The sequence below is a fragment of the Gorilla gorilla genome, chromosome 6 (genome assembly GCF_029281585.2).
Source record: "Gorilla gorilla gorilla isolate KB3781 chromosome 6, NHGRI_mGorGor1-v2.1_pri, whole genome shotgun sequence".
NCBI classification, from domain to species: Eukaryota; Metazoa; Chordata; class Mammalia; order Primates; family Hominidae; genus Gorilla; species Gorilla gorilla.
Window position 1 is genome coordinate 135,963,736 of NC_073230.2, and position 19,958 is coordinate 135,983,693.

Here is a 19,958-nt window from a genome sequence, read left to right on the forward strand (position 1 = left end):
CTGGCTATTCACTTAACACATTGCATTGCAGGAACTGGGCTAAATTATTCACCTTCCCAATTAGACTGTAAGCCCCATGAGGACAATAACCATTTTTGTTTTGCTCATGAACATGTCCTTGACATCTAATAGCTAGTGCTTGAAAAAGAGCAGAAAATAAGCTGAATTTAATTCTTTCATTTACTCCACAAATATTTTAAGGAAGCCTATTTGTGCCAGATGCCACTCAAGGCACTGAGATTCAGCTGTGAATGAAACAAAATCTCTTCCTATATGAAGCTCATGTTCTTGCAGGGTAAAAAAAAAAAAAAACCCTAATAAACTAATAATTTTTTAGAAAATGCTTAAATTGTATAAATAAATATAGTTTTAATATTTGTATAACTTTTTACATTTTTATTTTTACTTTTTTAATTTTATTATTATACTTTAAGTTTTAGGGTACATGTGCACAATGTGCAGGTTAGTTACATATGTATACATGTGCCATGCTGGTGTGCTGCACCCATTAACTCGTCATTTAGCATTAGGTATATCTCCTAATGCTATCCCTCCCCAAACCCTACAACGGTCGCTAGAGTGTGATGTTCCCCTTCCTGTGTCCATGTGTTCCCATTGTTCAATTCCCACCTATGAGTGAGAACATGCAGTGTTTGGTTTTTTGTTCCTGCGATAGTTTACTGAGAATGATGATTTCCAATTTCATCCATGTCCCTACAAAGGACATGAACTCATCATTTTTTATGGCTGCATAGTATTCCATGGTGTATATGTGCCACATTTTCTTAATCCAGTCTATCATTGTTGGACATTTGGGTTGGTTCCAAGTCTTTGCTATTGTGAATAGTGCCACAATAAACATACGTGTGCATGTGTCTTTATAGCAGCATGATTTATAGTCCTTTGGGTATATACCCAGTAATGGGATTGCTGGGTCAAATGGTATTTCTAGTTCTAGATCCCTGAGGAATCACCACACTGACTTCCACAATGGTTGAACTAGTTTACAGTCCCACCAACAGTGTAAAAGTGTTCCTATTTCTCCACATCCTCTCCAGCACCTGTTGTTTTCTGACTTTTTAATGATTGCCATTCTAACTGGTGTGAGATGGTATCTCATTGTGGTTTTGATTTGCATTTCTCTGATGGCCAGTGATGGTGAGCATTTTTTCATGTGTTTTTTGGCTGCATAAGTGTCTTCTTTTGAGAAGTGTCTGTTCAAACAAATTTACAAGAAAAAAACAAACAACCCCATCAAAAGTGGGCGAAGGACATGAACTTTTTACATTTTTAAAATTGTATAAATGAAAACTTTTTAAATGACATTTTCCATTATGTACTCCAAGTTGTCTTTTCGTTATTCTGTTACCTCATTAGAGGTAGTATGGAAATAAAGTGCTTTCCCCTCAAATAGTATAAATGTAATTTTATTTTTTTAGAAAAACAAAACACTATGGAGTTATGGCATTGATAATGAAGTAACCAAATATTCCAATTAAATATTCAGGTAACCAAATATTCCAGTTAAATATTCAGGTAACCAAATGCTCCAATAAAATTTGACTGATTTTATAGGACACAGGCCTATATGTGTTTCTAGAATCATATTCCTATTTAAATTAGCATCGCAGTCAGGAATTTAAAGACAAACTATCAGAATAGTACATTTTCTTCTTAAATTACAGTAAAAGCCCTTTTATAACTATGTTGAGCTTTTTCTTTTATTAAAAAATATCATTCCAACAATTAAAATATTTATCAAATGCATGCCAAGCTAGGCACCATGCATCATATCTACATCACTGTAATGAAGAACAGGAGGACTATCTGGCCATACATTATAGACCAATTAATTAACTTAACAGATATATAATGCTAAGCATATGCTAAGTCCTGAGGATACAGACCCTGCTTACTAGCAACTTACAAACTATTGTCTGACTATTATCTTCCTCACAAAATATAAGCTCCTTGAGGGCAGATGTTTAGCACAATATAGAGTTTAACAAATGTCATAAGTAATAAAAAAAAATCAAGACTCTTCGGTAGTCTTGATTTCTCAATTAGCCTTAGTAAGCTCTAATCACATTTAGTCTTAATTTCTCAATTAGCCTTAGTAAGCTCTAATCACACTTTATGTCTCTTTTGCCCTACTGTATCCAATCCTTTGTTCAGCTAGTTCTTTTTTTTAGCTATGTTCCTAAGAGGTTGTGGTAATTCTCTTGTATTTCAGTAAATCATATCTATGAGACTCTCTCAAATCCTCTGAGTTAAAAAGAATCCCAAGATAAAACATAGAGAATAAATATTATTTTTGAAATATAGTCTCCTGTATTTATCTGCTTTGTATCATTTTTAGAAAAGAGGAGAAATCAAGTTTTCCTGATATTGAATCATCTATACACTGTTCCTTTCTAAAAGTTTGTTTGGTTTTAGTGAATTGGTTCCCTCAACTGAAGTTTAATAGCCATTTAAAGGAAGACAATTTATCCTAATGTTTCTGTATTTTTCTAAACTTTCTCATCCTCTCTGGCCCAAGCCTTACCATAGTTTTTCAAATAATTGGTGATCAAAAATGCTGAACTGTCACCTGTTTGCCTATATACTCTTTTCCATTTCTGAGTTCTTCAGTGTAATATTCCAGAGATTGTGTTTATTCAGATACATTCATCTTCCAATCAACCAAGCTAATGCCAGCTTCTGTTGTGGGTTTTGCAGAAAGGATTTCCTAGACTCCTGAATTCATTTTTTCTCTCTGTAGGATGAGCATTTTTCTGTTTTAAATTATTGTCTGAAAAAATGTGAGTATTTATGTACTCGAAATAGAATTGCTTCCCTTCTAAAAATGTTAGTTTCTCAGACCAAATGCATCAATCTGACTCCCTTAGAAGTCAGGCGCTTCACAAAGAGGGAATACTTCACCTTAGGTGGCCAAGAAAAAAAACATACTGGCCCATATACCAGGAAAAATAGTAGAATGGGTCAGTGCAACTCAGCCCCACTTTGGTAAAGTTCTTCAGAGCAGGAAAGGATGAAGGAAAGAAGCAAGTATCAAATCAGACTTCAGTCCTATCATCGTTAGGTAGCTACAGGGCTTTAGACAACCAACTTGACCAGATGAGCCTCAATTTCCCTTTCTGCAAAGTGAGGAAACTGAGCTAAATAATCTCTAAGGACCTCTTCAACTCCTCCACTCTATGTGTATTTACGATTGACAGTACAGTTTTCTAAGTGTTCAGAATATTTTTTGTTTCTGAGATGGCAAACTTTAGAATCTGTTTTGCAGACTTTGAAGATACAGGTGCATCTGTGTACGTTTCTTTAAATTTAGTAATTTAGTAATTAAGCTTCCCACTTTCAAATTTACTAATGAGAAAAACATGCACACACACACACATATACATACTACTCTGTCATTATACTTTACTGATTTGAATACATACTCAAGTAAGTATATAAAGCTGGCTACTGATTGCATGTTTTTGCATTGACAATGTATAGGACAAGTCTTGTTTAGACGATCTTCTGTAAGACACCTTGAGTTTATCAGTAACCTTTAGCACAGTTGAATGTTTATTTTGCTAATTTAGCTTCAGGTGCTATGGTTATCATTACAAACTAACTCTAATATTCTCTGTTACTCAAAGTATACCCTAGAGCTCACCAGGATCCATGTCACCTGGAACTCATCAGAAATGCAGAATGCCTACCTCCAGAGTTACAAAATCAAAATCTGCATGTTAACAAGGTACTTAAGTGATTTGTGTGCATGCTAACATTCTAGAAATGCTGTTAGACATAGTGCTTCCCATATTGCTTTAAAATAGATTTTTTTCTTTAAGAGAATGAATAAATGAGTAAACTAACTCTAATTTAGCAACGTGAACTGCTATAATTCAATATCATTGGACTTAGAGTTATAGAAACTTCTAGTTGATAGTTTCTCCTATTTTGTTTTTTGCTTAATGTTGTCATAGGTCTACTCTTATACAAGGCAAGGGGCCAGGGAACTGGATGTAAAGGTTTATGCTGTTCAAGACCCACTAGCAAAAACTACATGTATAACTGAAAATCAATGTGAAGAATATTAAAATATTTACTACTTTATAAAGGATTAGGTAATAACCAATATGTTATTTTTGCTTCACTTTATAGTTGGTGATTAAAATTCCAAAATGTATTCCATCACACATAAAGTATCATAAAGAGCAAAACAGGAAAATATTTTTCAACTATGTGGTAAAATGTCTAATATAAGTAAATAATAAATGGAGGATATAAATGTCAAGGACAAATCCAAATAAAAGAAACCAGGATCCTGGCTGCAGCTCTGAGATTAACACTGTGATTTGTCAATAATTCACTTTACTTCTCTGGGTTCTAGTTTCTTCACTAGAAAACAAGAGATTGATTCTTATTTTACATCCCAGCTCTAAATTCTGAAATCTAGTATGTCCGAAATCAATGCCTGTTTTGTCATCTCAGATGGATGTATTGAAATTCAACATGAAATCTCAGAAACAGCATAAATAAGTCATCCTTGGATTTCTGCTATTTTACTTGCGAAGAACAAGAGCATATGGATGGCTACCTGGTAGTGCTCATGTAAAAGCATTCTCCCCAAGAGTTTTACTCTAGACAAGGGGACAAATGGGGATGGCAGAACGCATTTTAATTCAGGGGAACCTACCTGGGTTATCTTTCACTCTGAATCACCAAATCAAATTATGTAAATTCATCCCCCTTGATGACTACCTACTTCCTTCATATGGTCTCTATGCATCCTGAGTGAATACGGGAGAGCTTATACCTTTCATAACTTCACAAAACAGAGGACTGCTGAGAGGTAGTTATAACTGAAAAGTTACATAGTTAATCTAGCACCAGAAAATAAACTGACAGGTCTTTCAGGGAGCTAATTATTGAGGCTGCTATTTGGTTCACTGACAGGATTGCTTGTTTGTGGGAAGAAATATATTTGTGCATTGCTTTTTCCATTACCGCTATTTCTATCATCATAAATAAGAATCAATAGGCCATTTTGCATAGCATATGCTCACCACTATTTTGTATCTGAGTGTCAGCTGTATGCAGGCTAAGCAGCAGTGCCCCAGCCTCCTGGCTGAGAATTAAAACCCAGCAAAGAAAACACCTCAAATTCCACAAGACAGTGTATATGTCTTTGTGAGCTCCTTGAGAGCAAGGGAGGTCTGTTGTTTGTCTCTCTATCTGAAGCACAGTGCCTGGCACATGGTGAGCTTCAAAACGTATAAACAACTAAATGAATAATGAACGAATGGATGGATGAATGAAACAAAGGAAGGTTTTAAGATAGGATATGGAATCAACTGTATTTACTGGATCAGTCAAGGGATGTCGTTTCGGTAAGCACAGAGCTATTTACAATTCGTGACGGAGACAGGAAGGAAAAGACCCGGGCTGAGTCCAGAGGGAGCTGGCTTTTGTTTAGCAGCTTAACCCACATACTCAGGTCTCTGCAATATTCACTATTGGGTCCTCACTATAGAAGACAAGACATCAGAATGACAGTCATTTAAAAAGTAAAGCAAAACTTCTGAAGAAAGACTCTACTGCCAATGAGAATATTGCTGGACAAAACAAGGTCAAGTAAGGGACTGATCAGAGAAAAGATAGGAATGAGAAAAAATGAGGCAATGAAGGGAGAGGAATTGTGGCAGAGGCCTGAGTGGGGAAATAAGTGTGTGAAAAATGTGTAAAGACAAGGAGAGGATGAAGATGCAATTCTCAAGAGAGTCTGTGGGTGTCTGGGTTTTGGAGAGTGGAAAGACATTAAGCCTGAGAGTACAATGAGGGAGGGAGGAAGGAAGGGAGGGAGAGGTCAGATAAAAGTCTATAAAATAACACCCATCACCACTGATAACAAGTATAAAAGAGTCCTTTTTTCTTCTCGAGAAAGACAAAGGGAATTTTAAGTAGGATTAAGTAGTAGTAGCTTTCAGAACTCAGCAGCTCTCAGAAGCAATAATAACTACATAAATAGCTAAGTGGATGGTAGGAATTACCTCACTTGGAATTTGGCCAGCAAATCAAAAGTTAGCAGTAATATCACATCTTTTTGAAAGCTTTCCTGAGATTCTAGAGGGGAAAATTATCTCAGAAAACTGTTTCTACTGAGTAAATTTCAGGAAGAAATGCTCCTCACTGCTTGAAGATGTTCTATCTCTGGAAAACTGGTAAGACAGAAGTCCCTCCCTGCTGGGAAGCACTCTCTCATCCATGTAAATACATTGCCAATTTTGCCCCCAATGGAAGCAAATAATTACGTTCGCAGATCACCGTCACCTAATGTAAAATGTTACTCAACACATATAACTTAACCTACCAATGATGTTCTGAATGAACAAAAAGGGCCTCATGGATATCTCACTTTCAGAGAGTGCCTTAACTTTTTGACTTATTGCAGGTAGTTAAAATGTAAACTTTTTAAGGCCACATTTTAAAGCACTTTGCAAACGCTGGACACCTCTACTCGTGAATATCCTGTAAATTTTTCCTTTCAAGTACATTTGACCACTAACATGCCAGATCATCTTCCCTTCTCCCCTAAAACAGAAATGAAAACTGGGTAAAATGGTAATTTGGGAGACAAATATCTTCTCTCATCATCTGAAAACTGTCATATGTTGCTTTTTTAAAAAATTAAATTAGTGTTATTTGTTTTCCACCCAGAGACAAGTTATTTTGGTATCACCCACAATGGAATTTGCATGAAAATCTGTTTACTGACCCAGTTCCCTAGGGGTGCATTTGCCCTAGCACTTGGAGTAAACACCATTTTCATTGCACTAGAAATAGTTCTAATTGGACAAATTGTTATAATTTTAGCAACACCCAAATAAATCAAAGGAATTGGAGGCAGACATGCCACAGAATCTGGATTCAGCCACAAACCAGTTCAGTATTTGTGCCTGAAATAAAAGTCTAGTCATATACCACCTACAGATGCTAAAGGAACAGCTACATACCTCGACTGAACTTAGAAAATATGATTTTTTTTATTGTACTTTAAGCTCTGGGATGCATGTGCAGAACATGCAGGTTTGTTACATAGGTATACATGTGCCATGATGGTTTGCTGCGCCCATCAACCCATCATCTAGGTTTTAAGCCCCGCATGCATTAGGTATTTGGCCTAATTCTCACTCTCCTTTCACCCTCAACCCCCTGACAGGTCCCACTGTGTGATGTTCCCCTCTCTGTGTCCATATGTTCTCATTGTTCAACTCCCACTTATGAGTTTAAAAAAAAGAAAAGAAAATATGAGTTTGGAGAAACTGGTTATTCTGAAAACAGCCTATTAAAAAGTTATGTGACTGGTTAACAGTGTGTGTGTGTGTGTGTGTGTGTGAGTCCATCCATTTCATTAACTGGGGTATTTTCACTAATACAGTCTAAATAACAGGAAATGAATTTAAAGAGAATCAAACAATAACATTCAGAACTCAAAGTTAAGCATAGTGTAAAATACATCTCAGTGGAAAGCATGTAAGTGTCTTAACTCTCCTTCCAAACCCATCTATAAACTGCCACTTTGTATTTTCCATTCATGTATCCTCCTCTCCAAGAAGCTGGACCTTTTTACTGCTGTTCACGCACCTACACGTCACACCCTACTCCATGCCTTTGTCCTGCTGACTCCCCATTTCTTCTCATCTTGGATGTCTTTCCCAAATCCTTCTTGTCATCAAACACTCATCTCCTCCACAGAGCTTTGGATTTTACAATGTGAACTTACATACATTTTCTAAACTCCCCTAATTATCTATATCCAAATTTAGCATTTAATTATAGAACTTTCCTCTCTGATTACGTATACGTTTGTGTGTACCTTCTTTTCCCCCAACCAATTCACATGATTTAAAGGTAACATTGGTCTTTAATGCCTCTCCTTAAAGTTTCCATCAAGATCCTACTCTGCATTTATTCTCTTTCACTAGTTATCCCTTCTTTTTTTTTTTTTGAAAACATGCTTAAACGTGCCCTATCCTAAAGAAATCTCCAATTCTTTCTCAAGCTCTCCCACCATATCTACTTTCTTTCTCTCAAAACTTCTTGAAACAGCATCCTTTCCTCCACTTCTATTCTGTTCTCTCTCAACCCCTCTAATTTGGTTACCCAGGCACACCCTTATCTCTCAGCTGCAAGTCCCTGCAGCACTGAAACCTCACGCACCTGTCTTTCTCCTGGAGACTGAGACAACCTTGACTCCCGGTTCATCTCCTTCCCCCAAGCCCAGCATTCTCAGTGTCCTTTCCTGGTTCCTGCCCTTGAATTCTCAGTCATCACTCCTCATCTTTTCTCAGTCTCCCATGGCAATTGCATCTCTGCTTTTGTCTTTAACTTCAAAATCTCCAAGACTTCCTAATCTCAAATTTTAGTCAACTGTCTGTGGGGTCCCAGACCTTATGCTGCCACCTGCTGGCCAGTTTCATGGGGCTATCTCAGAACAAAATTCAAGTTTATTCCCAAACACCTAACCATTCTATTTATTTTATTTTTCCTCTGTTAACTAATTACATCACCATTTTCCTAGACCTCCCTGATAGAGGTTTAACATCAGCATCCTCCATGATTTAACGATCTTTGCCCCAGCATCAACCACTCAGCTGGTTGTTATATAAACACAACCCTATATAGCGTTAGATAAATATAACACTACGTACCAAAGCGTCTGTCCTGTGTGTTACATCCCTAGCTAGCTTTTTGTTTTTTTTTTGTTTTTGTTTTTGTTTTTTTTTTTTGGAGATGGAGTCTCATTCTGTCGCCCAGGTTGGGCGCAGTGGTGCAATCTCAGCTCACTGCAACCTCTACCTCCCGGGTTCAAGCAATTCTCCTGCCTCAGCCTCCCAAGTAGCTGGGACTACAGGCGCCCGCCACCACGCCGGGCTAATTTTTTGTATTTTTAGTAGAGATGGGTTTTCACCATGTTGCCCAGGCTGGTCTCAAACTCCTGAGCTCAGGCAATATGCCCACCTCGGCCTCCCAAAGTGCTAGGATTACAGGCGTGCACCACCGTGCCCGGCCCCTAGTTAGCTCTTCTTAGACCATGATGGCCTGTCCCCAGGATACTGGATGAGTCCTCATTGACCTGCCTCCATTTTCTCCCCTGAACCCCAACCCTCCTCACACTTCTGCCAGGCAAATCTTCTTGAACCGAGTGTCTGAGCAATTCTCTAGATGAAGAGCCTCAAGACATTGTGTCCTACTGGTAGAATAAAGCCCAAATTCCTCAACTCTGGAACTTCTGGAAAGAACTTCAAGACTGTGCATGACCTGGCTCCAGACTATCATCAAAGTCTCAGCTGTCATCATGCTTCCTCTCGCGATATTCACTCTTGCTCCAACCTCCCTGAACTATTTTTTTTCCTTTACTTTGAACAAAAGAGCCTTACTCTGGCGCTAGAGCTTGTCATGCACTCCTGTCATATCTTTACACGACTGACCACTTCTTGTCACTCAGGTCTTATCTCAAATGTCACCTCCTCTGGCGAGGCATACTCAGACCACACAGTCTAATTACCTTCCTCCTCCTAATATCCAGGTTAGTCTTTCACAGTTAATCTGTTGTATTTCTTCTAAGCACATCTCAGCATCTGAACACATCTGTTCATTTATGTTTATTATGGAGTGTCCATCTCCCCACACTCAAATGTAAGCCCGTGAGCATGAATATTGCCTTTCTTCACTCAACCCAGCTCCTGGAAAAGTGCCTGGCACATGGAAGCCTGAAATCAGATTCTTGCACAGTGTGGCACCCATTTCCACCTCCTTGTTCTGTCTGTGTTTATACGTCTGTGCTAGCTTTTCGTATATTACATCTTTTATTTGAACAGCTATTTCCAAAGAAAGTGAGGAGGAGGGAAAGGAGGACATATCAAAGTCTGGGGGTGGCGGGGTAGAAGAAGGAATGAATCATTTCTAAAACACACATTCAAGTTGTGCAGTTTTCAGTGTAAAGGATTTGTGCATTTTTGTTAAAATTGACCCTTATATATGTTGTATGTTTTTGATCCTACTATAAGCAGTATTCTTTAAATTTCATTTTCTATGTGTTAGTTTCTAATACGTATATTAAAAATGAATGTTTATATTGACCTCATATCTGTAACCTTGCTAAATTTACTGCTCAGTTCTAAGTAACTTTTAAAATTATGTGGTTTTGGGCCAGGCATGGTGGCTCACGCCTGTAATCCCAGCACTTTGGGAGGCCAAGGTGGGTGGATCACGAGGTCAGGAGTTTGAGACCAGCCTGGCCAACCCGGTGAAACCCCGTCTTGACTAAAAATACAAAAATTAGCTGGGTGTTGTGGCACGCACCTGTAGTCCCAGCTACTCAGGAGGCTGAGGCAGGAGAATCGCTTGAAACCAGAAGGCGGAGGTTGCAGTGAGCCAAGATCGCGCCACTGCACTCCACCCTGGGTGAAAGAGCAAAACTCTGTCTCAAAAAAAAAAAAAAAATTATGCAGGTTTTTCTTCTATGTGCAGAATCATCTGAAAATAAATATAGTTTTAATCATATATTCAAAAATGCATATTCAATATCATTATTTTTAAGCACAAGCTATGGAAAGTAAAGCATCAAAAAATCAAACATGTTCCAGGATAGCTGCTATGCAGGATTTAAGAAAATAATAGTATTACAGAGGACAGGGATTAAAATAGTTGAAAAATACTGTCTTATAGCAACTTATCATGATACATATTACATTTTGAACTCCTGGAGAGCAATACCATGTCTTATTTGTCTGTATTCCATCAAACCTAATAAAGTACATTTTCCAAAGTAGACAATAAATGTTTCCCAGATACCCCAGTACTGTATGCATGGTATATGTTCAACAAAAACTTGCTGATCAATTGAAAGAACCAAAAAACAAATTTAAGTTTGTTGAATGATCAGGGTATGCTCAGCCCTGAGACACTATAACAAAAAGACACAAAAAATAGAAAATAGATTCATCATTATCCATATAGAAAAACGTAATTTATCAAGTAATGAAAACAAATGAAAATGAAACAAATGCACCACAGGAAACATTTGAGTGGTTACCTGTGCATTTCTTTATATGACTGTTCCTTTTCCCATGTGATCCTAACTTGCAGCCAAAATTCTCCTCCCAAAATTCTGCAAACCACACATTTCTTCGATTATTGGCAAGAGTTCGGCTTCTAAAGTATCGATCAAATCCTATTTCAAAGGAGAAAGTTATGATTTTAATATTCTTTCAAAATTAAATATTGTCAGAACTTCGAATGGACATTATATTCTGATCACTGCATGAAAAGAAAAAAACAAAACACATAACAAATGAGAGAAAGCCAGTAGCCCATAAATAAGGCCTCTCTTATGGCAAAAGTCAAGGAGGATCAATGGACAATCCCCCCACACCACCACCAGTACCCAAGCACCTGGCTCTATGAATAAGTACAACAGGAAAGCCTGGTGTCAGCGTCCTTCTTATACCCTCTCCTACTCTACTTCTCCCAGAGGCAGCAACCAGTGACTTCATGCTGAATCCTGAATACTTAGAACCCAACTTAAACTTCCCTCATTCTTTTCTCTTTCCTAGCATGGATCAATGTTCCAGACTTTCCTGTGTTTCCACATACTTCAAAATTTCTCCTTCCTATATGTTCTGTTTTCAGGTAATTCAATAAAGCAATCATGTTAATGTCATCTTATGGAGTCATGAACTCCAGTGTCAGTTTGCTCAGGTAACTACTTTATTGAAGGGAGACCCCCTGGAAATAATGCCTTACTCCAGAGGATAATGTTAAGATGGGAATTTCAGTTACTGTCAAACCGACTGGAAAAGATGTTTAGAAGATAGACTGCCTTTCAGGATGCTCCAAGTCTTTCCTGTTGCATTTATTTATCCATAGGATAAGCCCAGCATCATATATATTCATTTTCTATAAATCAAGCATTTCCCTCCAACAATGATATAACCACCATAAATACCCATGGAAATACGCAAACTCAAACTCAAACTCAAAGTGCAATTACTAACATGATGGAAATAACTATGGTCTTTTTCTTAAAAAAATATAATGGGTCCTCTTTCCTAAATACATACACACACACACACACACACTATATACATATATACATATATATGTATATGTGTATATATATGTATATGTGTATATATATGTATGTGTGTGTGTGTGTGTGTGTGTATATATATATATATATATGCATATGCATGCTGGTTTAAATACTGGTCTTGACAATTCTGCCACCAAAGCTAAAATTTGTATCAAGTCATCAGTAATGAGTGCATTTCCTCATATTATGATACTCCAGTTCTGCCTTTGAGTTCAGATCCAACTGGAATAAAACAAATTCTCTATGGTGCATTCTTACCATCAATTGATGCTCGTTTGGGCAAAATTGTCACAGCCCCTTCTGCAATCTCCTCTTGCTGATAGACAGGTGCTATTTTGGATCCCCAACTATCTGAGCCAATCCAGAGAAAATGTCCACTTTGGTTTAGTTTTTTTGCTGCTTCCAATATCCTCCTACAGGAATAAAAATAAATAATGCATATCACATGTATTAAAAATACCACAATTATGAATATTACAAGACCAGATTTAGGAAGTTGTATACACTCAGTAGGTCACTGTTTAACAATTAAGACGATCACTCTAACTGCCCAAGTCTTATCATCTCCTAAAAGCAATATAGCAGAGACTAACTCCAACATATGTTAATTAGCCTTATCCTTAACCTCATTCACATCATTCTGTCTATCACCTTTGTTTGTCTTATCTCATTTAGTCCCTAAGTTTTACTCTGTAGGTATTTCAGATTTACAAACTAGAAGGCAGTCCGTTATTGGAAGGCAATTACAAGCTTTTATGTTGAACATGAAATATGTTAGAAAGAGGATATGGGACACAAATCTGACCCTACATACAGAAGAAAAGTAATCAGCACCTGATGTCATCCTCATTGGCAAACATAATCACTGCTCGAGCATTAGGTGTTTCTAGCAGGCGTTTGATAATTTTTTCAAATTCTCCAGGTCTTGGTTCACGTGGGATTTTCTGTGACTGAGCAATGCAAACACCACCTATTTAAAAAAGAAGGGAGGTGGTGATTCAGAAAGAGCATTTATTTAATTAGCAAACCCAATTAGCTACTTTATAAAAGCACATACTTCTGTATGAATATTATTTCTCAAAATGTGTCACTCTCACCTATTAAGAGCAATTGTTTGTTTGCATTATAATATATTCACCAAATAAATGACAACAATTATTAATCAGACATGGGTTTCTTTCCCAAAATTTAAACATTATTTTTGTGGATATAGCTAAGAAAACCAAGGTGTATAAGATGTGTGATGAGAGTCAAAAGATGGAAAGAAGAAGGGATCTTTTGATTTATGCAACATAAGCCAAAGGACAAGTGACAGAATTAATAAAAGTATGAATATGTCTTATAGTTGAGACCCTTATTAAGTAGCAAGGTCCTTTTGTTACTTTTATTTACTGGTAGACTTCTTTTAAAGTTAATTTCATTGTGTAGCTAATAGAACTGCAGCAAGATCCTCACGCATCAGCATAGCAATGTCTTATGAGACAAGTGGTCTTCAAGGCTATATAAGACACAGGCAAACCCCAAAGATGCCAACTTTGGATTGACATACATCGCCACTATGAAAATCGAAATGGCAGAAATACCTTCTCATTTTCACTGCAAATAAAAAGACAGAACCCTTCTTTTGGCCTCTCCTTCTTAGGCAATGAAGGACAAAAGAGAAAAGTATAGAAAAGATCTCTGCCTCTGGGCTGCAGTAGGAGGAGAAGAAAGAGGTTCCCCCAATTGCAGTGAAACAGAGATAACATTCTGAAACTAGATGAGAAAGCAATATTAGCAATAGGTTTCAATTGCATTATGGTATAAACAGTATTTTTTTTTTAGTCAGCTAAGAATTAAATCACCATTTATAGCATTGCTTCAGTAGGCAAAGGCATTTTTACTTCCAAACAATTGGCAATGCACTGTCATCCAACTGTTATTGGATGCCATTATATTCTATGCACTGGGCTCAACATTGGAAATGCACAGTCTAATCCAGGAGTTACCACCTAGTCTGGGAAATAGGCATTTGAATAAGTTACCATGGAATAGATAATAAAGTGTATAATTAATAGGATACCCAATACAATCAGAACACAGAAGAAGGAGTAACTAAAGTGCTTGAGAGAACTGAATTTTAAAGAGCAAATATACATCCACATGGGGACAAAAGTGGAACATGTCTGGTGGAGGCCATAGTATGTAAAAACCTAGCACGATCATGGCCTATGGTAGAGACTGGCTGGGTTTGAAGTTGGAAACAATGACCAGGTCCAACTTGAGAATGGCTTTGTTAGACATGCCAAATTCTGTAGGCTGAGTGTTCATATGTTAAAACTTAATCCCCAGTGTGAAAGTATTAGGAGATGGGACTGTTGGCAGGTGATTAGGTCATGAGAGTGGAGTCCTTATGAATGGGATTAGTGCCCTTATAAAAAAGACTCCAGAGAGATTTCTTGCACCATCTGCCATGTGAGGACACAGCAAAAAGACACTGAACCAAGAAGAGGGCCCTCATCAGCTCTTGACCATGCTGGCACCTTGCTCTCAGACCTTCAGCCTCCAGAACTGTAAAAATAAATTACTATTGATTAAGCCATCCAGTATATGATAATGTTTATTTTTTATTTTTTAGATATGGGGGTGTCACTCTGTCACCCAGGCTGGAGTGCAGTGGCCAGATCATAGCTCACTGTAGCCTCAAAGCCCTAGGCTCCAGTGATTTGCTCACCTCATCCTCCGGAGTAACTGGGATTACTCTGCACATGCCACCACACCGCACTGACCTCCTATAATAATTTATTATGGCATTCCAAAGAGACTAAGACATCAAATAACTTGGACTTTATTCTGAAAACAATGGGGATCCATTAGGTTCATCAGCAGGAGAAGTATGTGCTGAGCTTTATGCTTTAGTTAGACTTTCAAAGAAGAAACGTCTGGTAGCCAAATGATAGATTTCCAGGGTGCTGTGATCAGACCTAATATGTACAGCAGATGTATGACTAACTGGTGCCAGTATATAAAACTATTTTTCTTTTAAGTTAGAGAACATTCAAAATTATGCCTGTAATAGCAGGACTCTTAGTAACCTTACAATTTGCATCCCAGGGGTGGGAATTGCCCATAATACACAGATTGGGCTGTGTCACTACCTGCAGTTAGCTAGTCTACCGATATACTACCACTAGTTGTGATAATTGATTCATTCCTTCAGTAAATATTTCTTGAGTGCCCTGTATCTGCTAGATACTGTGTGGGTGCTGTGGACACAATGGTGAATAAAAGAAATTCTCTAAGTTCACAGAATTCAGAAATATTGTGGGTAAATCAGGCTTAATGCAAAATGAAAAGAAAGAAGAAGAAGAGAAAAAGAACAGAGACGAGAAAGAAGAAGAGCAGGAGAAGGAGGAGGAGAAAGAGGAAGAGGAAGAAGGAGGAAGAGGAAGGAGGAGGAAGAGGAGAAAGACGATGAGGAAGAAATGGAAGGAGGAGGAGCAGATGGAAGGAGGAGGAAGAGATGGAGGAAGAGGAGGAAGAGATGGAGGAAGAGGAGGAAGAGATGGAGGAGGAGGAGGAGGAGGAAGAAGGAAGGGGAGGAGGAGGAAGAGGGAGGAGGAGGAAGAGGAAGGAGGAAGAAGGGGAAGGAAGAGAAGGAGAAAGCAGAAGCAGAAGAGGCAGAAGAAGAAGAAATAATACATAATTATAAATTATAATAAGCCCTGTGAGGAAGAGCAAAGGAATTTAATTTAGATTGAGGACTGCTCAGGGAAAGCCACCCTAAAGTTGTGTAATGTAGTTGAGATCAAAAGGATGAGAGCATGGGAAAGGGCAGGAAAGGGCCAGGGGAGTCAATGAATGAGGGTGAGAGGAGTGGGCAACAAAAATGAGATGGAGATAAGGATCCAATTGTGTGTGGCTCTGCAGGGCCTGTGAAAGACTATGAATAATTAAATGCTTAACTTTCTCACTAAATGTTTCTATTTCTTCGATCGTTGAGTGGCCCATAGGAATATGTCTCATGTATGAGCATTGCACTCCATGGAAGAAAAATGGATGAGGATCGCTGATACAGAGGGCAGCCTGAAGTGGGATGAACAGGAGGCAATGAGCCCAGCGAGGAGGTATTGGAATAGGCAGTGGGAAATGATGACTGAGCCAGCGCTACTGGTGCTGGGGAGGAGCAGCTGGAGCTAAGGCAGAATCTCTGAGTTAGAATCAATGGGGCTTTGTATTGAGTTGATGTAAGTAGGGAAGCAATGGGAAACCGCTAAGTATGACTCCAAGGATTTGGTCTTTGTGACCAGTTATGTGATGGTATCATTAAACAAGTGGGAAATCCAGGAGGATAAGGAGGAGGAAAGAATGATTTTGATTGGAGGCAGGTTGTCTTCAAAGTATGCATGGAATGTCAAACTGAAAAAGTGAATCTGGAGCTAAAGAGAGAGAAGGGAATTGTAATACTTTCGTCAGGGGCTGATAGGTATTTGCAGTGTTGTGGGGCAAAGAGGTCACTGAGAGAGAATATTTAAATCAGCAATAGAAAAGGTGAATTACAGAACTCTGAAAAAAATCAGGTTTGGAGAAGGAGGAAAGGAGTGATTAAATATTTTGAGAAAACTTTTGGAATGAAGTCTAGAGGTAAGTTGAAGACTATGTATAATTTATTTAAAATGCAAACAAACAAACCTCCGTGAGTGGAAACATTAGGTAACTGCAAAAATGTAACCTGAAGTAACACTCTCTAGGGAACAATAGCTGTTTCAAAAGATGACTGCCCTTTTAATTAAATTGCCATGATTACCTAAGCATCCCATTAAAGACATGTTATATGCTGAGTATCATTCTGAGACTGTTACTGACTCTGTAGCCATAAAAAATTAAGTTCTGAAAATTTTTATTATTACTGTTTCAGAAGAAGCAAACAAGCAATCCAAACATAGTTTAGTCTGAATTCATTGATTTATTTATTCACCATGGACCTATTAAACATTTTTGTTTGTAAAGAGCTGAGTTAGCTGAGTTGAATTTTAACATAGCTTAAATCCATTTCACTTTTTGCTATTCCTGCACCTCACCTCATATCTTTCAACCTGGTCAGTTTGAATTTTCCTGGAAAGAGGCACTGGACTATTAATCTATTTAAGCTGAATAAATGCTTGTAGAGAACCTGTTCCACATGGCATTGTGCTGTTTGGTGCCTGTGGATATTTTATTAAAGTGTAGATTAATTATTTCTCAAATGATTGTAGTTAGAAGACTGGGATTATTTCCTTAACCCTGATACCCATTCACACTTTCTTTCTTCATATCAGTCAAAAACCAGACAGCTAATCTGTTCATAAGCACTCATGGTCTACTATGTTTCAGGAGCTACAAAGACCGCCAGTCCTCAGCAGTTATGATATAATTGAATGACAATACGTACACATAAGAAATGTCAGACAAGGGTGTAAATTAGGTAACACAGATAACAGCATAAGATATACCACAGTTCAGTCATAAATGGCAAATATGTCATCCCCTAAAATAGTCCTATGACTTCATAACAGGAAGAGGTTATTATATACTGTTAGAATTTGGTTTAAAAAATAAAATGAAATTCAAAGATTCAGACCTCAAAGATACGTTTTCCATACAATACTCCACATCCATTGCTTGACTTTTTAAAGAGACTCTCTGTCTTGATTTAAATTCCTGGGGTGGGTGGGAGGAAGAGAAGTTGCCCTTCATCAAAGAATGTGTCCACCACATCTATTCTTCCATGTCTCAGTCTGAAAGATTACTATTCGTGTACAATTCAAGGGACTTTAACTTTCCTATTCTGCAGGGGTGTTACTGTTCTGTAATTTTTAAAGCTTAGTACTTACAGGCAAAATGTTGTATGAAGGAATTTATAATTGGCTGTTTTCTAGAATTTCCTGGCTAGTTTCCTTGCAGCCTGTGTATTTTTTTTCCTTCTGGTTACTTAACAATAATTTAAAGATCATTTGTTGAATTTAACACTTTATGTATACTTTACAATACACATGATCACTCCTTTCCAGTCTCATTTACTCAATGACACCATCTCTATTCCTAATGGCAGAACTTGAAGGTTTGTATCATGACCATCTTTCTGATAAGGAAAATGAGAAACAGGGGTACCAACGGCTTGCAAGATACTGAAATCCAGGTTCAAAGCCAGATTTGTCTGCCTCTAAGTCTGGACTTCTTCCATCATCTTGCCCATCCACAATTGACTATACCTGTGGCTTAATGGTTTAGTTACTGCAAATGATTGATGGATAAGATAAAGAAAATTTAAAGACTCTTTTTTTAAAACCCTGCCAGTTGTCCCTTGTAAATCTAATTGAGAGATACATAAATACAGTCCTTCTGTTATCCTAAATAAGAGCTTAATTAAAATACTTGGAATCCATGCAGATTATAGAAGTGACTTAAAGTTCTTCAGCATATAGCCAGTCTACCCTCCAAACTTTCCAATTGTTTCTGTTGATGCATGTTCTCAGGAAGACTTTTCTGAGGTTCTTGTCTTCCACTTCTTTCATACTGCAGCAATCATAATAATTTTAATTTTACTTTTTTTGTTACTTCTTTTTCTTTTTCTTCTTCAATTAGAAATCCATGAGTATTGAACCTTGTCTTTCAAATTTATCAGTATACCCAAACACGTATCACTGTGTTTGGTACATAGACTTCAACAAACATTTGTTGAATGAATAAATGCAAGACTTGTGACAGGTACTGCTAGGATAGAGAAATACAAATGAGACAGTGCTGCTTTCAAAGACTTCTCCATCAAGTAGGGGAACAAATAGATACATGTAAATATATGTTTAAAAGTAGATGTCATTAAAAGAAGTAAAAAAAAATTTGGGCCATGACAATTCAGAGGAAGTTGTCACTGAAATGGGATCTGCCTCCCAAAATAGTTTTTATTAGGGTGCCATGAATTAGAATACTACCTAGGCCTTAGTGTATTCATCTGTAGAGTGGCATTAGAATTTCCTCATATTGATACAAGAGCAAATTTGTAAACAATGCCATTTCAGAATTTTTACCTCTTTAGAAGGCTGACTTGTGGGTGAGTGGTCAGGTGTCTCAGATATGAGAGATAAAAGGCTTGTATGTATTGATTTGCTAGTGCAGAGAGATGGTGGAATGAGAAAGAAAATAGACTTGTCAGAAGACCTGAGGGTAGCCCCACATAATCTTGAAAAGTCTCTCATCTCTCAGTTTCCTCATCTCTGTAATGAGGTTCATAATAACTATCTCTCAGGTAGACTGTGAGAATCCAATTATAAAGGGTAAATTCCTATGCCAATGTAGCATATTATTATTAGTGTTAATAACAGTAACAATCATAGCCAGACAAGAATCATCACCAACACTGAGAGATACTTGACATTCAGCCCTAAAACACAGGTTTTTCAACAGATCATATTTTTGAATCTTCACCATTTTATGTGTAATATTATCAAACATCCTAAATTCTGAAAAGTGATACTTGCTCACTTGCCTGTGCCAATAGATGAAATGACTAGATTTCACCCTTCATCATTGTTGATTACAATGTGATCGGGGCAATTTTAAGGTGAGAGAATGAGAAAAGTTATTTACATTCTTCTCCCATCCCCCAGTTCCTACCTCCAAGAATTAATTCTCCTTTCAAATGGATTCCATAAGTAGTAAAGATTTGGCTCCAATATCTGAGTTGAAATTAGAATTTAACTCTTTAATAAAATGGTTAAAACTATTAAAATATTAACGGGTGCCAATTGTTAAGCAAAAGTTGTTATGGAAACAACCACATGTTCTGTTT

The 19,958-nt window shown here is 37.5% G+C and overlaps 1 protein-coding gene across 4 annotated transcripts in view; it reads right to left on the bottom strand.

Moving 5' to 3' along the window:
• GRM8 (glutamate metabotropic receptor 8) overlaps positions 1–19,958 on the bottom strand; it is an 824,239-nt gene that overhangs the window by 451,899 nt on the left and 352,382 nt on the right. For all 4 annotated transcript variants that reach the window (XM_055392490.2, XM_055392491.2, XM_019030487.4 and 1 more), the window contains exons 4-6: positions 12,986–13,121; positions 12,410–12,564; positions 11,093–11,230 (exon numbers count right to left, since the gene is read on the bottom strand). In XM_055392490.2, coding sequence (XP_055248465.1) covers positions 11,093–11,230; positions 12,410–12,564; positions 12,986–13,121 — 429 coding nt within the window. The remainder of the gene's footprint in view (positions 1–11,092; positions 11,231–12,409; positions 12,565–12,985; positions 13,122–19,958) is intronic.